This window comes from Arachis stenosperma, chromosome 8 (genome assembly GCF_014773155.1).
Source record: "Arachis stenosperma cultivar V10309 chromosome 8, arast.V10309.gnm1.PFL2, whole genome shotgun sequence".
Classification (NCBI taxonomy): Eukaryota; Viridiplantae; Streptophyta; class Magnoliopsida; order Fabales; family Fabaceae; genus Arachis; species Arachis stenosperma.
Window position 1 is genome coordinate 21,000,695 of NC_080384.1, and position 15,997 is coordinate 21,016,691.

At 28.3% G+C, this 15,997-nt stretch overlaps 1 protein-coding gene across 1 annotated transcript; it reads right to left on the minus strand.

The window, feature by feature from the left end:
• Nucleotides 1-2,397: 2,397 nt before the first annotated feature.
• On the minus strand, nucleotides 2,398-5,816 carry LOC130943766 (AP2-like ethylene-responsive transcription factor CRL5). Its single transcript, XM_057871780.1, has 9 exons — nucleotides 5,288-5,816; nucleotides 4,720-5,209; nucleotides 4,546-4,628; nucleotides 4,400-4,408; nucleotides 4,225-4,313; nucleotides 4,065-4,138; nucleotides 3,934-3,984; nucleotides 3,773-3,849; nucleotides 2,398-3,430 (listed from the first exon to the last, which is right to left on the minus strand). The coding sequence occupies exons 1-9, from the start codon at nucleotides 5,532-5,534 to the stop codon at nucleotides 2,838-2,840; spliced, it is 1,713 nt and encodes a 570-aa protein (XP_057727763.1). The 5' UTR covers nucleotides 5,535-5,816; the 3' UTR covers nucleotides 2,398-2,837.
• Between the last annotated feature and the right edge of the window lie 10,181 nt (nucleotides 5,817-15,997).

Sequence of the window (15,997 nt, forward strand, 5' to 3'; positions counted from 1 at the left end):
GACCTACGCCTTCACATTTTGTCACAAACAAATTATGATGCTAACTCGCTTCATCTTTATTTTTCTGGGCGCCTTGTTATTCAACTTCAATTATATTCACTTTTGAGTTAACCCCATGACATTTCATTTCACACAATAATTCTTTTATTTCGTTCACGAATAAATTGTCATTTGTATCCATGAAAGATACAAACGGACAAATGTATTCATACCCATGGAAGTTATAGTTTCCATGTGCCAAAAATATTCTAACGGACCACGAATAAATTGTCGTTTTATTCTTATATGGATATATTTGTCAGCATCTATATCTTTTATGGGTATAAATGATAATTTATTCTTTGGTTCATACATACATATCCTATCGTCAAGTCCTTTCAACGCTGCCAAATTTTCTTGGCTTGGTTAAATTTTCAACTAGCCAGCACTATATAGTATATATAATCCAGCTCATGCACAAGAATTGCTTTTCCAAATAAAAGTGAACTTTTTGTTTGTGTATGTTTGCTTGCTAAGGCTGTCCTCAATAATAAGATTTGTAATCATACTTGTTGACTAATTTCTCTATAGAGGATATGGATACAAATTAAAGAAAATTGAAGTGGAACTTACTTTTCTTTCCTGTTAAGAGTGAGGTGCATCTTTTACTTTAATTCCTATATTATTTTAAATTATTATTATTTTATCCATGAGACTTGCTGGCTTTTTGACCATCAATCTTATTCTAGTTTTACCTTTTGTTTGTTTTCATGCACATTCTCCTTCCCTTCTTGTGTTTCACTTTCAAACATCCTCGCTTTTCCTTTGTCAAAATAAAGCTCTATTTTCTGTTTCACAAGTAGCTTAAAGAGAAGGTGAAAACTCAGGTGAAGTCGACTTCACGTGAAGTTGATATCTAAGAACTGTTAGATGAAAATTTAGTCAAATCAATTAAATCATCTAACAGCTCTCAAGTATTAACTTCACGTAAAGTCGACTGCACATGAGTTTCCACCTAAAGAGAAATTATCATTTGCACCGTTTTCGCGAACGACTAAGCTTAAAGATACTAGTTCACTAATCACAATATCTGTTGATCTTCAAGGTTTTCGTCGGCAACATTTTCTTGGTAGGAAATTAGCTAATTATTTCTACAACAATTATATATATTGTTATTGTTCCTCGTGTTGGAAAAAACTAACAATAGAACTTGTAATATAAGTAAATAATATACTCTTAATTTAACCAATAAAAAAATATTAGGGGGTCAATATTTTTTTCTGAAATCAGGCAACATTTTATTTTTATATTATTAGAATTTAATATAAAAATATCTTTGTTAGACGAGTATTCACAAAAAGTGATTAATTTTATTGGTTATGTAAATATAATATTATTCTTAACTAATTTAGATTTATTGAAAAACAGTTCATTTATCTATATAAGTATAAAAAATTTGAGTCGTCTCTTGTATATACATTAATAACTGTCTAATAAATTGAATATAGAGAGATTATGTCATTTGAGATATAACTCATTGACTTCCAGCAATGGACTCTCAAAAAAGAAAAAATCATGGGATTAATATTTTTGTGGCATGATAAAATGAGATAGTGCTTGTATTGTACCGAACTCCTCTCTTTAATGTGCAGCAATAGTGCAATGACCTCCTTTTTATAAAAAAGAAATCACGCGAGAGAATGGAAGAAGCTAAAGGGCAAGATAGGAAACAACTTTTTAGAGAAGGTGTAGCTGGATTCCTTCATTTCATTTCATTTCATTTCATTTCAATAGGACTGTCATTTTCTTCTCTTTCCATTAGTGAAGACAATTTCATTAAAAATTTGGATTATTAACACATCATTATCATCATTATATGAGAGATCAAGCAAAGAAACAGCTATTCCCAACTTGAGTTAGTTTATATATAAACTATTCCCAGCATTCCCGGCACTGATTCCTCCTTGTCTTGGTCAACATTCAACAATTTTGCAATCAACAACATATAACTTTGCCACACGTGGGAAAGCAAGCACTCCATAACATGTTAGACTACTACTCTAACTTGAGAAATCATGCTCTCCACACAAGACATGGAACACCTTTTACGTCCATTATCTCTTTGCAATTGGAATGAGAAAACTAAAGTTAAAGAGATTTTAAACCATGTACATAATGCCTTTTAATTTATTCCTACATTCTTCTTTTTTTTATATGTCCCTATGTAATTATGACAATTAAGCCAACCAGAAACTTTGATGCAACTTTTCCTTTTGATGAACAACAAAGAATTGAGCATTGAGTTTGCCTTTAAGGAAAGTTGAGATAAGAAAAAGGTTTATGCAATCATAATGTTATGTAGATAGAGGGACATAATGGCAATAAAAACTTGATGATGTGGTCAAAGTGAGAGCGGTATTTATTTGCAATTATTGAGAAACACTGATGAGTTGGTAATTTGTACTTAACCGGAGATCTATATGTATAAAAGGTGCAATTCAATAATGCACCAACCCACTTCTTTTCCATTTCACACAATTTTAATCATTAGTAACTTCCTTTTCTTCAATTAATTAACTCCTTTCCCTCCCAAATATGCATATCTTCAATATTGCCAAAAGGCTATGACTGTAAAGGCCTACAACTTTGGTACATAAAGATGACATTAATTTAATATAATAATAAGATAATAACAACAACAATAAGGCTAATTAATTCCCCCATATTCTCCCACTAATGTCTTTGCAAAATAGAGATGTCGCTTGAAACCCCACCTTTTTGTCCCCAATAATAACAATTTTCTTTTTCTACATGCAAACGTGACATTGTAACAAAGAAAGAGAAGGGAATATGTCATTCTAGGTATCGTTCCAAGCAGCAAAAACAGGCAAGTGAGACAAAGAAGCTGGCCTCATTTGAGAAGGGAACCAAGATCCAACAACACCAGTACTAGTTAAGGGGTTGTTAAGAACCATCTTAGGTTCAAGTTGAAGAGGTTTTGGAAACATCATTGACGAGGGACCCATTATTTTTTCAGGGCTAGCCTCTCTTGAGCTGCTTAGGCTGGTCACAAGCGAAGAAGCCTCCATCAATGGCTGCTGCTGATGCTGCCCTTCAATCCCAATCAGATCATGTATCCCCACAGAGAAAGCACCACCAGAAACCATCTTCCAGTTTGAATCAACATCATTGTTATTATTATTATTGTCATTGTTGTTGTTTCTAGCTTGAACTGCTTCCACATTCGTGTTGTATTCAATGGCCTCCCATCTTGGTGGTTCAATAGCAGTATCTTTGTTGTTTCGCCTAGCTAGCTCCCCTGCAAGCAAAGTGTTACTCCCCATGATTCTTTCCACGTCGTATCTTGATATGTCAAAGTTTGTAACTGCATTGGAACCACGGAACTTGATTGCTGCTACATCATATGCTTCTGCTGCCTCCTCTTGAGTGCCTATGTGAAAAAGTATTCAGGAAAATATTTGAACTTTTCCTATCCTTAAACCATTTTTCTTGTATGCTGAGATTCCCTTTCATGTCAATATTCATATTATGTCATATATTTATGTATACAACAGCCTTATAAAAAGTGGAATGCTGCAATGATAATGTGATGGGTCAGCCTTACAAAAGCAGAACCAGTCACTTGTGTTTTGGGGGGAAAAATTATTAAAATGTTTTAATTTGACTCACTCCAATAATTAACATGTGCAAGTCTGTATGAAAAATGTTGTAATAAAAAGACTAATTGATTAATTATAATTAAGAAAAATGTTGCATTGTAGTTGAGACTTACTGAATGTCCCAAGGTAAAGGTCCTTGTTCCCAGCAACTCTGCCAATCCTTGCTTGCCATCTTCCATGTTGATGATGTCTACATAAATATTCAAACTCTTAGCTTAGCTCAAGTATCCTAATTTGAATTGATAAAAAAAAAGACAGGAGAATCACAATAAACCTTGTCACCCCTCTGTATATTGAAGCACCCCTAGAAAATCCACTGCTTTTTCTGAAAAAAAAAAAGATTAATTAGCATTTATGCATTTCAAATGTGTTTTGAAATAATAGACAATAATAATTAATGTGTACCTTCTCAAGTGGGCGACATATTCCTGCCTGGTCATGTTCTTCATCTCCTCAAGTTCCGCTTGGTAATTTTCCAACTGTCAAATTAAAAGTGTCAAACAATAAACAAAAATAAAAATAACATTGGAATTGAAGCAGTGGTTAAGAAGAAAGAAAAACATACCGGAAAATTGATGTGGGTTGAAGGTCCCCAGTACTTAAGGGCAGCAAGATCATAGGCTCTTGCAGCTTTTTGTTCCATATCATAACCCCCTAATTGATGACCACATAATAATTAGTAACAAGTAGCATAAAAAAGCAAGGTACGTGACGTTAGGGAGCAGAAGCTAAAGACTTACCCAAATACACTATAACATTATTTGATTGAATCATCATCATCATCATCATCATCATCATCATCATCATAAAGAAACGAGAGTCGATTAAAATGAAGCAATAGAAAATATAAGAAAAGCTGATACGATTTTGTAACTAATTAACTAACCCTGTCTTCCTTTCCTAGTTTGGCCTTCCTTCTTGCAAGTGTTATCCCATAAATGTGCTTCGTATCTACCAGTCCATCTATGCCTACCAACAAGAATAATAAAATATTAAAAAGAAAAGATGGTGAGGGGTTTAAGAAACAAAGAAAGAAAGAAAGATAGGAAAGGAAACTAACCTGGTGACGCCTCGATACTGAGAAGTTCTCTGACCAAAAGTGTCAATGGATTTTCTGTGAACTGGTTGCTTGTTAGCTAGACCTCTCTTCTTGTTGCTATTGTCCATTACTGTTACTGCCACCACCGACGACTCACTCTTCCCATTTTCATGCCTCGCAGCTGTTACACAACTTGACTCCGACCCTGGACTCATTGACAGACTCAGCGACTGTTGCTGCTGCTGCTGCTGCTGCTCCACCCACTTCTTGAATCCATCAATGCCTTCTTCTTCTTCTTCTTCTGTTTCTGCTATGTGGGGCATTGTTGGGGGTGGTGGTTGGTACATGCCATGGCAGGCAAGGGAGTAATATGGTGGATGCCTCAAAGGCTCTGAGAGAAAGCCTCTATGAGGAGGGTAGTAGATGGTGTCAATGGCCTCTCTTTCGTGTGTTCCCATGCTTGCACCACCCAGAAAGTCTTCCAGCTTCGGAGACGAACTACCAACCATCACTGCTTTAAACATTAACCATCATCATTATAACAAAAGTGAGAGAATAATGAAGAAATAAAGAAGGAAAGAAATTAAACCTTGTTGTGTTTGATGTGATCTAGTGAGAGCTTCCATGATGCAAAGTGAACCGTCTGACTTGAGAGGCATCACGCTCAACTGAGAATGAAAGGCAGCACTGTGATCTCCACCGCAGGAGGAGGAGGAGGAAGTAGTAGTAGTAGTAGAAGAAGAAGAATTAGGAAGGTCGAATTTCATGTGATGGGGTGAGAGAGAGAAGCCCAACCAGGCGTGATGATTGTTACTATCACTGTTGATCCACTTCATTTCCAAGTGTGTTGAGTTCTATTGAAACAAAAAGAATGAATTGTGTCTGAGCTGAGGAGAACCCACTTCATTCCATTCCATTGCATTGCATTGGGATCTGTGTGTATATGATATGAGACTATAACCCTTTCTTTTCTCTTAATCCCAGCTCCCAGAATAACTTTGAGATGCTTCTTACTCTCCCTATCTATCTATATATCTACTCAACATACATCACACCATGCACTATACCTACAGTGCCCTCATAGCTAGGTAGGCCCAATATATTTTATATTTGTTACAATTTTTTTACAGAGAGAAGGTAGATAGATTTGACGCCAAGGACATATATCTGCCAATGCAGTCACTTCACACAGTACAACAATTCTGCGCCCCTCTGCATTCTGCCATCCAGCAACCTCTATTTTCAAATCCTCTCTCTATCTATCTCTAACTTAAATACTACACCAACATTCGCACTATTTTAGTATATTATATTTTTTTTCCTTTTTAATTAGTTGATAATATCTAAAACTAGAGGGTAAAATTAGGCCTTTTTTTTTTATGAGAAGCATGTATGTATTGTGCATTGTTATGAAAAATATGGGTGTTAATCATGGATGTGGGACAGTTTTTTTTAAAATAAAGGATAAAAAAATTGGACTATTTATAAAAAAAATTAGGCCTATTAATCAAACAAAAATTTAAATTTTAACGAAGGTAATCGGACCTCTGATTTGTGTACCCAAAAATCGGATGGTCCAATTTTTATTCCTAATACAACAATTACATAAAATATTTATACATTTTATAATTGTGTCTTACATCATTTCTTCTTTCATATCTAACTTAAAAAGTGGTAAAATTATAATTCTAAATTATTAGATTAAAAATATTATCAAATTATATATTGTACGTATGCAGTAGAAATAAGATTAAGACGTTGTTTCAAAAGCTAGAACTTAATTGATGAGTGTTTACTTTTTTATTTTTAATTTTATTTATCTGCCAACTTCTGCCAACTCTTATTTATATTTGTGTTTTTTGGAAGTGTGTTCGTAGATGTGTCTAATAATTAATATATTTTAAATACATATATAAAGAGACACATCTAAAAAATATATCTATAAAGACACTTCTATTAAACACAGTTATAAAAAAGACATTTTTATTAGACACATCCACAAACACACTTTTATGAAACACAATTATAAATAAGAATTGGCAGTATACTGTTGATAACGTAGCGTAACCCATAAAAATTAAAGAAGAAGGCATGGGGCAGTGTGGGATGTGGACAAAGGGAGGTTTATTTCGTGGGCTCATCTAATCTGACCTCTGCTGATTATGTCACCCAATCTCCTCTTTCCTTCCTTTCAACCCAGCCAGCCTGTGACTTGCGAAACATTTTCTCATTTCATCAATTCAGTAAAAGTACCAATACAATTACGGCGTATGAATTTAATTTTGATATATCGACAAGTATGATGTTTTATACAGTTATGTAATTATATTATTTTTTTATAATTATTCATGTAATCAATACAAAAAATAATTATTAATATAAAATTATGTAATTGGACGTATGTATAAAATTATTTTATATTAATATATTATATTAAAATTAAATTTCAATGTGTATTCTGTAAAGGAAACTTACATATATGAAAAATTAGTGTACTAAATATGTGTGAATAGTAGCAGACACATGCAGATTCTTATTTATTCTAAGACTAAGGATAATATATTTTGCGCTATGGTGCTACAAATAGAAAGGATTTTGTTTATCTGATACATTTTAACCTAGAAGCATATGTGTATCAAAAAACATGTTGCTATGATAGCTAAGAAAATTCCTGCTCAGACAAAATGATAAAATAACAGGAAAATGCTTTGCTTTTCTTCCTTTGTCACCGAGTGTGTAGTCAACAACTGCTTCCAGACCAAAAGTTGCAAGTGGGTCTCTCTATCTTAAGCTTTGAAATATTCTAGGAATCATGAGCCAAAGGGTCCAAAAATTAAACTTTATGCGGAAATTGCATTTTCGCTACTTAACTTGCTATTTATTTCATACTCTATTAAACATTTCCCTTCTCACATAAAATTAAAGAGAGAAAATAAAACGTTACGGTTTTTGTTCCAAACTATTCTCATTATTGGATATTATTATTACTTTCTTATGAATATGTTGATGATAGTATCAAAACAATAAACAATTTCATGTCTATATGAGGTCACTTCTATGATGCCATGCCATTGTCAGGTAATAACAACCAAGTAGTCAACCTTAGTTATTCGATGTTATTACCATGAGCTCTTCTAATCTTCTGGTTTCTTCATTGTTGTTTGATCTACTTCAGCTCTTCCATAACACAATTAAGGACCATGCACTAATAAAAATCTTAACTATATAGATAATATAATAAATTAATAATTATTACCTGCGACGTTAATTTGATTGGTCAGGATATTATTTATCCTAAAATTTAAACTGATGAAAGTTCATTATATTTTTAATAGAGGAATGCTAGGAGGCCAGCAGATTTTGTGATTTGCATCAATAATATTTTAATAGTGTGAGATTACGTCTAATAATGTAGGATTACTCAATTTTCTTTTGATAATTAAATGTTGGCCAAAATTTAATCAAAATACTAGTTTTCTAGATTTTCTCTTTTTAATATATATCTCACGTAAATATTTTTTTAAATTTACGTGAACTTTATATAAATTTTTTATCTTTTTCTTTTTATATGTTTTTCTTTTCAAGTTCAATATAGATGAATTTTAAATTTCTTATTATAAAAATACTGATCTATATTATGATATTTTTTCTAAAAGTTTAAACCAATAAAAAATTTATATAAATAATAATATATTTAACAAAATTGCTTAAACTTATTTGTAAATTTTGCAATTTCTTTTTTTAGTATTTTGGCTGGTCAAATATGTCTTTCTGACTATTTTTCTTGCCGTACTTCTTCCTTCTGCTGTGAAAGGGAGAAGATGTTATATCGGTATATAATTACACAAGAATTTCAAACTTTTTTGGAATTTCGGTATTATAATAGTTTTAGTCATTAATTTTAATTATAAAAAATATATATAATATATATTAATTAAAATTAACAATTAAAATTATTAGAATATCAATATTTTAAAAATATTCAAAAAAATTTCTGTAGTTATAGATATAGATATTTCTTACAGTAGATATACGTACGTAACAAGAGATTTTGTATGGCAGTGGAAGTTCTTTATTGTTGAGTGGGAAAATGTTTGACGCAGATTCTGCATGGGATCAGTGGTCTTTCACTCATGGAGGGGACAAATATTCAAATAGCCATGATTTCATGTTTGAACCTGAGTGAAAGGTAGCCCCAATTTGGGAGGGAAAAGAAAAGAGAAGTTACTCATAATGTGCGTGACCACAGAATGGGAATGAATATAATGAAAATGAATACAATTATTATTCTTTCGGCTATAATAACCAAATCATCACCAAAAGTCATAATGCCTGCTATCATTTTACCATTTAAAATTAGCTGTATATATTTTATTTGAGTTTCCATATTTTAAACTATATATATATATATATATATATATAGCATTGTTTACGAAAGATAAAAATAAAGATAAGATAAAAAGATAACATAAAGATAAGATTAGATAATAAAGACTAAAATTGTAACTGAATTTATGTATTCTGTTGGGTTGAATTTGTGAGTCACAAGATTTTTTTATTGTTGTCATGATTAAGGTGAAAGAATAGTTTAATATAAAGAATTAATATTAAGTTGTTAAGACAGACTCGTCACAACTCACAAGTAACATTTCACCTATGTAATTAATTTTCAATATACATCAAATGTTGATGTATGTCTTCTACTCTGATCTCAGAAGACACTGGTTAATGGTTCAAAATTTAAGTAGAAAATAGGAACAAAAATATAGTTGCTTATATTTTTCAATTATATTTGGTGCGAGGTCCGGTACTGTATTAACTCCCGTGGTTCCTGGTTGAAAATTGGTAAGGCCCAGCCCAAAAGGGTGGGCAGAGAAATATTAAATGAGAATCACGTGAGATCAGAATTCAGAAAGAAAGAAAAGAAAGGATTATGAGATCACTGCAGGCATTCCTGCCTTGATGGTAACCCGACTAGCTGTAATCACTTTATTTTACACTTTATCACTAAAACATTTAAAAACTCGTTCAAATTGATATCTCTATCAATAAGCTAAGCTAAGCTAAACCTTCATACTTACGCATGCAGATTTTCTGTTCAGTTTAACGTATGTTATTATTTCAGTAATTTTTAACGGTTAATTTTAATTATAAAAAAATATATATAATATATATAATTAAAATTAACTATTAAAATTTATTGAGATATTAGTGTAATAGTAATATAGTATGCTTAAAAGCTTTTTGAATACATTATTTGTTGAATCCGATTTCTTACCATTACCATTACCAATCTCTCTCCGCCTGCGTTGAATTGTCAAAATCTAAGCTTCCATGTGCTGTCACCATCACCATAGATTCTCTCGCGGCTAGCTTATCCAATCCAGAGAGAGAGGAGTACTGTCTCTTGTTGTGGTTGTTGTTTTCCATTTCTATTACTTTATTTTACCACTTTGGTGATTTTCTTAATTAGGAGACAGAAGATGGTTGCATCATGCATGGTGACTGGTGCATGCGTTTGATGAGATCTCGTTGGAGATCAGAGGCCGCTAGCGTCCAACAATCCAATCCTTCTCTTCTCTGTCACAAATGTCGCCATATATATCTTTTGATTCTTCATTCCTAATTAAGCCACCTAGCTAGCTACTACTAGACTTAGACCATACGCTACCTTTCAATGCAAAATAGTGACAATTATATCTAATTGTCGTCTTCACCACCAAACAGGGTCTTAACTCTCAAGTGCCTCATAGGATTGTCGTTGCCATTGCCCAACACATAGTTTGACTTTTTTGAATAATGTGTCATTTTATTTTTTTTTTAAGTTAGAATTAAGCTTCGAATTCAAAATTTTTAGATAAAAATAAAAAATATATTATTTGAATTATAATTTGTTAGTTTGTATTTTTTTTTATTGTCTCGATAATTTTTGTGTTTTTAATACTAAATTTTTGTTAATTTATTAACATTTTTATTATTAATAAAAAATATTAAAATATCATTAAAATTTTTCTTTTTAAAAACACTAAAACTTTTGACGGCCCTCTTAGCATTTTTCATTATTTATATTACCCCAAAAATAATCAATTTTCACTGCTTAATAGAATAATAAGTATTTAAAAGCAATATCATCATAACTTTTTATTTCTAAAATTTAAGACTTAAATCGAAGATCATTAGTGATAAAATTAAATATTGATCTACTTAATTAATGTCATATTTGTTGTTCTTAAACACATTAAATTTTTAGAACAATTTAAAAAATATAAATTAGTATGAAAAATATTTAAATAATTTATTTAATTATAAATAATAATTATATAATTATGTTAAATAATTATGCATTTTATTCAAATTTAAAATAATATCAGATAAATATAATATGTACTCTTTAACAATTATATCTCAACATGATTTTGGCTACTATTATTAATAGAAAATAGAGATAAAATTATATTTTTTGTATTACTTAGATGAAAAGAAAATAAAAGAAAAAAACAAAAAGTGATAAAATAAATAGTGATAAAACGGGTAGTTCGTTTAAAGAAGAGATGACCCTCCTCTCATATAAAGCGGACTCAAAATATTAAAATTCTAATATTGGAATGTCTTGTTTTATAACAAATTAACAAGTTGACGAGCTAATTCACTTAATTTTTTTAATCAATAAAATCAATTAAAATTATATAAAAAAATAAAAACTAAAAAAATTAAATACAAATAAAAATTGATCAACTATCTTTTTTTAATTTTTAATTTAAAAAAATTATTTAAAATATCTATCAATAGAATTATTTTTATTTTAAAAATAATTAACAAAATTTGAACATATATATAAAAATATAAAATAAATTAATAAAAAAATTTATTTAAAAATTGTATAATTATTTATTTTAATAATACTAATCACGCTTTTATAAAAAAAATTACATAAATAATTATAGCCTGTCAGGATTTGTTTTTTTTTTTTTTTTTCATTTGGCAAATTCTAAATTCTAACTCGACCATTTTCTTTTACGGGCTCGGCAGGTCGGCCAGCAAACTCTACTCGATTTGCCAGGCCTAGTTGTATTCCCATATGGTTATTGTAGGAAGGAGACTATGAAAATATGTGTGCTTTTATGGTAATAAAGGGTTTTTAAGAGCAAGCATTTACTGACCTGCAAGAATGTGATGAAAAAGAAAGCTAACCCCACAATACCATTCTATTACACTTTGCTTCACATCATAGGAAAATGGTAGGTATATAGGAGGCTACATGTATGTACTATGCATGGGAAACCTTTTGGCACCAAGGTCTAAACTATGTAGCCCCTAGTTTCTTAAGAGAAGTCTTTCCATGATGTCTCGTATCATCTGAAATATGTGCTCAAACTTGAGTCAAACAAACTAAAATAGAATGAGTAGAATATAATGTGATTTTATTTGTCAAAAATTACTTCTTTTTGAAAGATAAAGAAAATGTACTTACTAAATTATATTTATTACAAAAGGTCGCATTCAAAAAAGGATATTACTATGTTGTTTAGTTGGCAAGCAGGACTTATATGATTATATCTACACTGATCTAAGCATATATATTATCATCCATCATAACTACATGATTCGGGTATAAATATAGCAAAACACAGTTCATAGAAGTCATTGCACATCTAACTAAAGCATCATATGAATATGTAATCCACTGCTGCAGGGAAAGTCAACCATCTATTATAAATTGGGAGCCACTCAGATAAAGTCACTTTAAACGTCTTTTTTTAATTTTAAAGATATTTTTTAATAATTAAAATTTAACATAGATAATCGATTAAATCATGTTATTTTTGTCAAAATTAGGCTAGATAAATTAATTTAATTAAAAAATGGTGAATCAAATATTAAATTGGTCTAAATTAATATTATTTTTTTATAAAAAATGACTACAATATCTTTATTATAGAGAATAATTAAAATACTCTTATTATATATATTAATTTTCTATAAAAAATATTATTAATTTTGAACAGTTCAAGATTTGATTAACCATTTTTCGGTCAATCAATTTGTCTAGCCTAATTTTTAACAAAATAACACGATTTAATTGATTATATGTATTAAATTTTAATTATTAAAAAATATCTTTATAAAAAGATGTTTTTAGCGTCTTTATTTGAGTGGCTCCCATTATAAATTCATTGGTAAACTAAACAATCTTACAATATTTATTAAAAAAATATTGGTTTAATTACTCTGTTGGTCCCTATAGTTTCGCAAAATTTTCAATTAGGTTTATATATATTTTTTTCCTTTTAATTGAGTCCTTACACCAAATTTTTTTTAATTGGGTCTCTAGACTTTTTTTTCTTTTTATTTAGGTCCCTGTATCAATTCTTTTTTTTTAGTTGGATCCCTATAAAATTAAGCCAATTACTATTAGGGGGGACTTAATTGAAAAAAATTTTTAGTGGAGGGACCCAATTAAAAAGAAAAAATGTATAGGAACCTAATTGAAAATTTTATGAAACTACAAGACTAACAAAGTAATTAAACTAAAAATATTATACCTTAATTGGATAGGCTATTTTTGTTTGAGATAAGTGATATATATATACTAAAATTAGAAGGTTCGATTTTAAATTTTAATTTTTTTTATTTTCTAAAAATAGATTTAATTAATTTCTGTATTTTAAATTTTTTATTTTTTAATAAATTAAATGGCACTACATTTGATAAAATACAATTATCAATTCAATATAAAAAATAAAAAGTGTAATTGGATATAGTCATATAGATATTATATAAGGGGAGTTTTTTGGTGGCAAAGAATATAGTGTCTAAAAATGACCAAATTTTGATTGACTTGTATAGAAAGGACAAGTGGCGACAATAATAATTATGAATGATTCTATTAGGTGTGTGAGTGCTATATATACTATAGGGTATATTTGTAATTATATTTTTAAAAAAGTGCTTTATGTATATGGGTTTTATATGTAATTGGACAAAAACAAACATCAAACAATTGCTATTTTTTTAAATTAATCTAATATAAGATGTTATCTAATTCTTCTTAATAAAATATTTTCTCAAATAATTATTAAAGTTTTTTTTTTCAAAAAAATTTATTATTTAATTAGACAAAATGTATTTCAAAAATAAAAATTCCATTAAAGTGATGAGAGTAGTTTTAATGGTTACGTACATAATTACTATTTACTATTAATTGAAAAATATTAGCTAAGTATTTATATTATATATTTTAAATTACGAAATAGATAAATATAAAATATGCGTAAACAATTATTTATTAAATATACCACATGTTGTTATAAAATTGTTTTATAATTATTTATGTTATTTTATCAAATTATGCTACTATTCTTATTAGAGAAATGCTCAGTAAATATTAAAATTTATTTTTTTAAGCTATCATTTAACCATAGACTTAATTTTTTTAGTCTAATAATTCAATAACATACTTTATCTCATATTTTTAAATATTGATGGCTAAATAATGACCAAAAATAATAAATTTTGATAATCTTCTAGTATTCCTCTTCTTATTATTTTATTCTAAAAATTAAAAAAACCAAAAGTAGAATTAAAATTTTAAACAAAATAAAGAAAATCAAACCTTTTAATTTTTTTGACAAAATAAAATAGTTGAGGTAAATGAAGTAATAAAATTTATTAGTTTAATGAATAACTTTTTTTTTGTTTTTTGTTATTTTTTTATTTTTTTTGGACTTGGTTCAAGGTCCACAAAAACAAATCTGACTTAAAGAATGGCTAAGTTTTGATTGGTCTATGAATTATATAAGAGTATAAATTTATAAAGTGTCTAAATTTTATAAGAAAATATTATTACTTTGATAAAAATAACTATTAAACAATATTGTTGATATTACCATAGTTATTATTATTTTTGTTCTTGGTATTATTGATATTATTATTGTTATTATTAAAAAAGAAATTTTTGGAGATTGTTAATCTTTAGTTTTTTTTGGCTATTTTTTGGTCAATATAAATACTAAATTATTTTTAATAGATAAATTTTATTAATTTATGTGTTCAAACTCTGAAAAATTTGGATGCAAGTGATAATGATTCATGTGTACAAAATTTTGGTAAATATAGGTGCAAACTATATGCTTATTGTGTATAAAATATCTGTAAATATGAGTACAAATTATTATCGGTTAAGTGCTGACCAAAAATAATAATACTTGTTGATCATGTAGCATTGTTCTTATTAAAAATATTCATAATAATTTTTTTAGTAAGATTTACTTTTTCGCTTTGTCAATCCATATTAAATCTGATTTTCATAAATCATAAATTCATAATGTCATACTTTAAAAAATTGACTTAATTAAATAAACTAGTTAAAAATTATTCATACGAGATTGTCTTAAAATTAAATGCATTGTTAATTTTTTTTGTCCTCTCAATATTTATATAAGCATGGTTCTTGTACAAAATTTTAAAGAAACAAATATAATATAAAACCTGCAAAATTACCATAATTTATGAAGTAAATTTGTTAATTTTTATGCCTTTTTAAGATTTTAATTTATTATTTTTTATTTAACTAAAAATTCTTAATTTTTTAATTAGTATATCCATAATTATGCATATTATTTGTTAATTCCAAAACTATAAGTTTTAAAATTAAAGAATAAATGGACACTGACAAACACAAAACGTAAAAGTAAAAAACAAAAAATTACTCGTATTTTCTTAAGATATCCATGTAAAATTATGAAAAATATATTTTAATTCTAGTTGTGTATAAAATAATTTTGTATTTATATTACCAGGAACGGATTTAAAATTTTTAATATGGAGGAGTCAAATTTTAGATAAATTTTATATTTTTTTTAGATTTTTTTCATTACATAAAAGCAATCTAGGAATAATATAATATTATTGAATTGATTTTATCCGGATATATAAAAAATATGTTATAAATTCTTTTTGGTAATTACATTTTTTATATGAGAATTACATAAAAAAGATAATAATTAAGCTATAAACCTATCGCATAATAAAAAATAACACAAATAAAATTATTAAATTTTATAATATTTTTTATTTTCTTAGACATATGTTTTATATGTAGCCATAGTTCTTTAAAATTTGGGTGAATGAAGTCACTACTGCCCTTGCATGTTACAATAAAAGATGAAAAAAGCTTAAAAATTAATAAAAACTGAAATTTAAATTTTGTATTTAATTTTGAACAAAAAAAAAGTGTTTCTACAAACCTATAACTTTAAACCATAAATTTTGTTTTTGAAAAAAATAACCTATATATAAC

Coding starts and splice junctions, on each gene's coding strand:
- LOC130943766 (XM_057871780.1), bottom strand. CDS start 5,534: ATGAAGTGGATCAACAGTGATAGTAACAATCATCACGCCTGGTTGGGC. Junction 4,629..4,719: donor CAGTATCGAGGCGTCACCAG/GTTAGTTTCCTT, acceptor TCTTGTTGGTAG/GCATAGATGGACTGGTAGAT. Junction 3,985..4,064: donor TATGTCGCCCACTTGAGAAG/GTACACATTAAT, acceptor TTTTTTTTTCAG/AAAAAGCAGTGGATTTTCTA.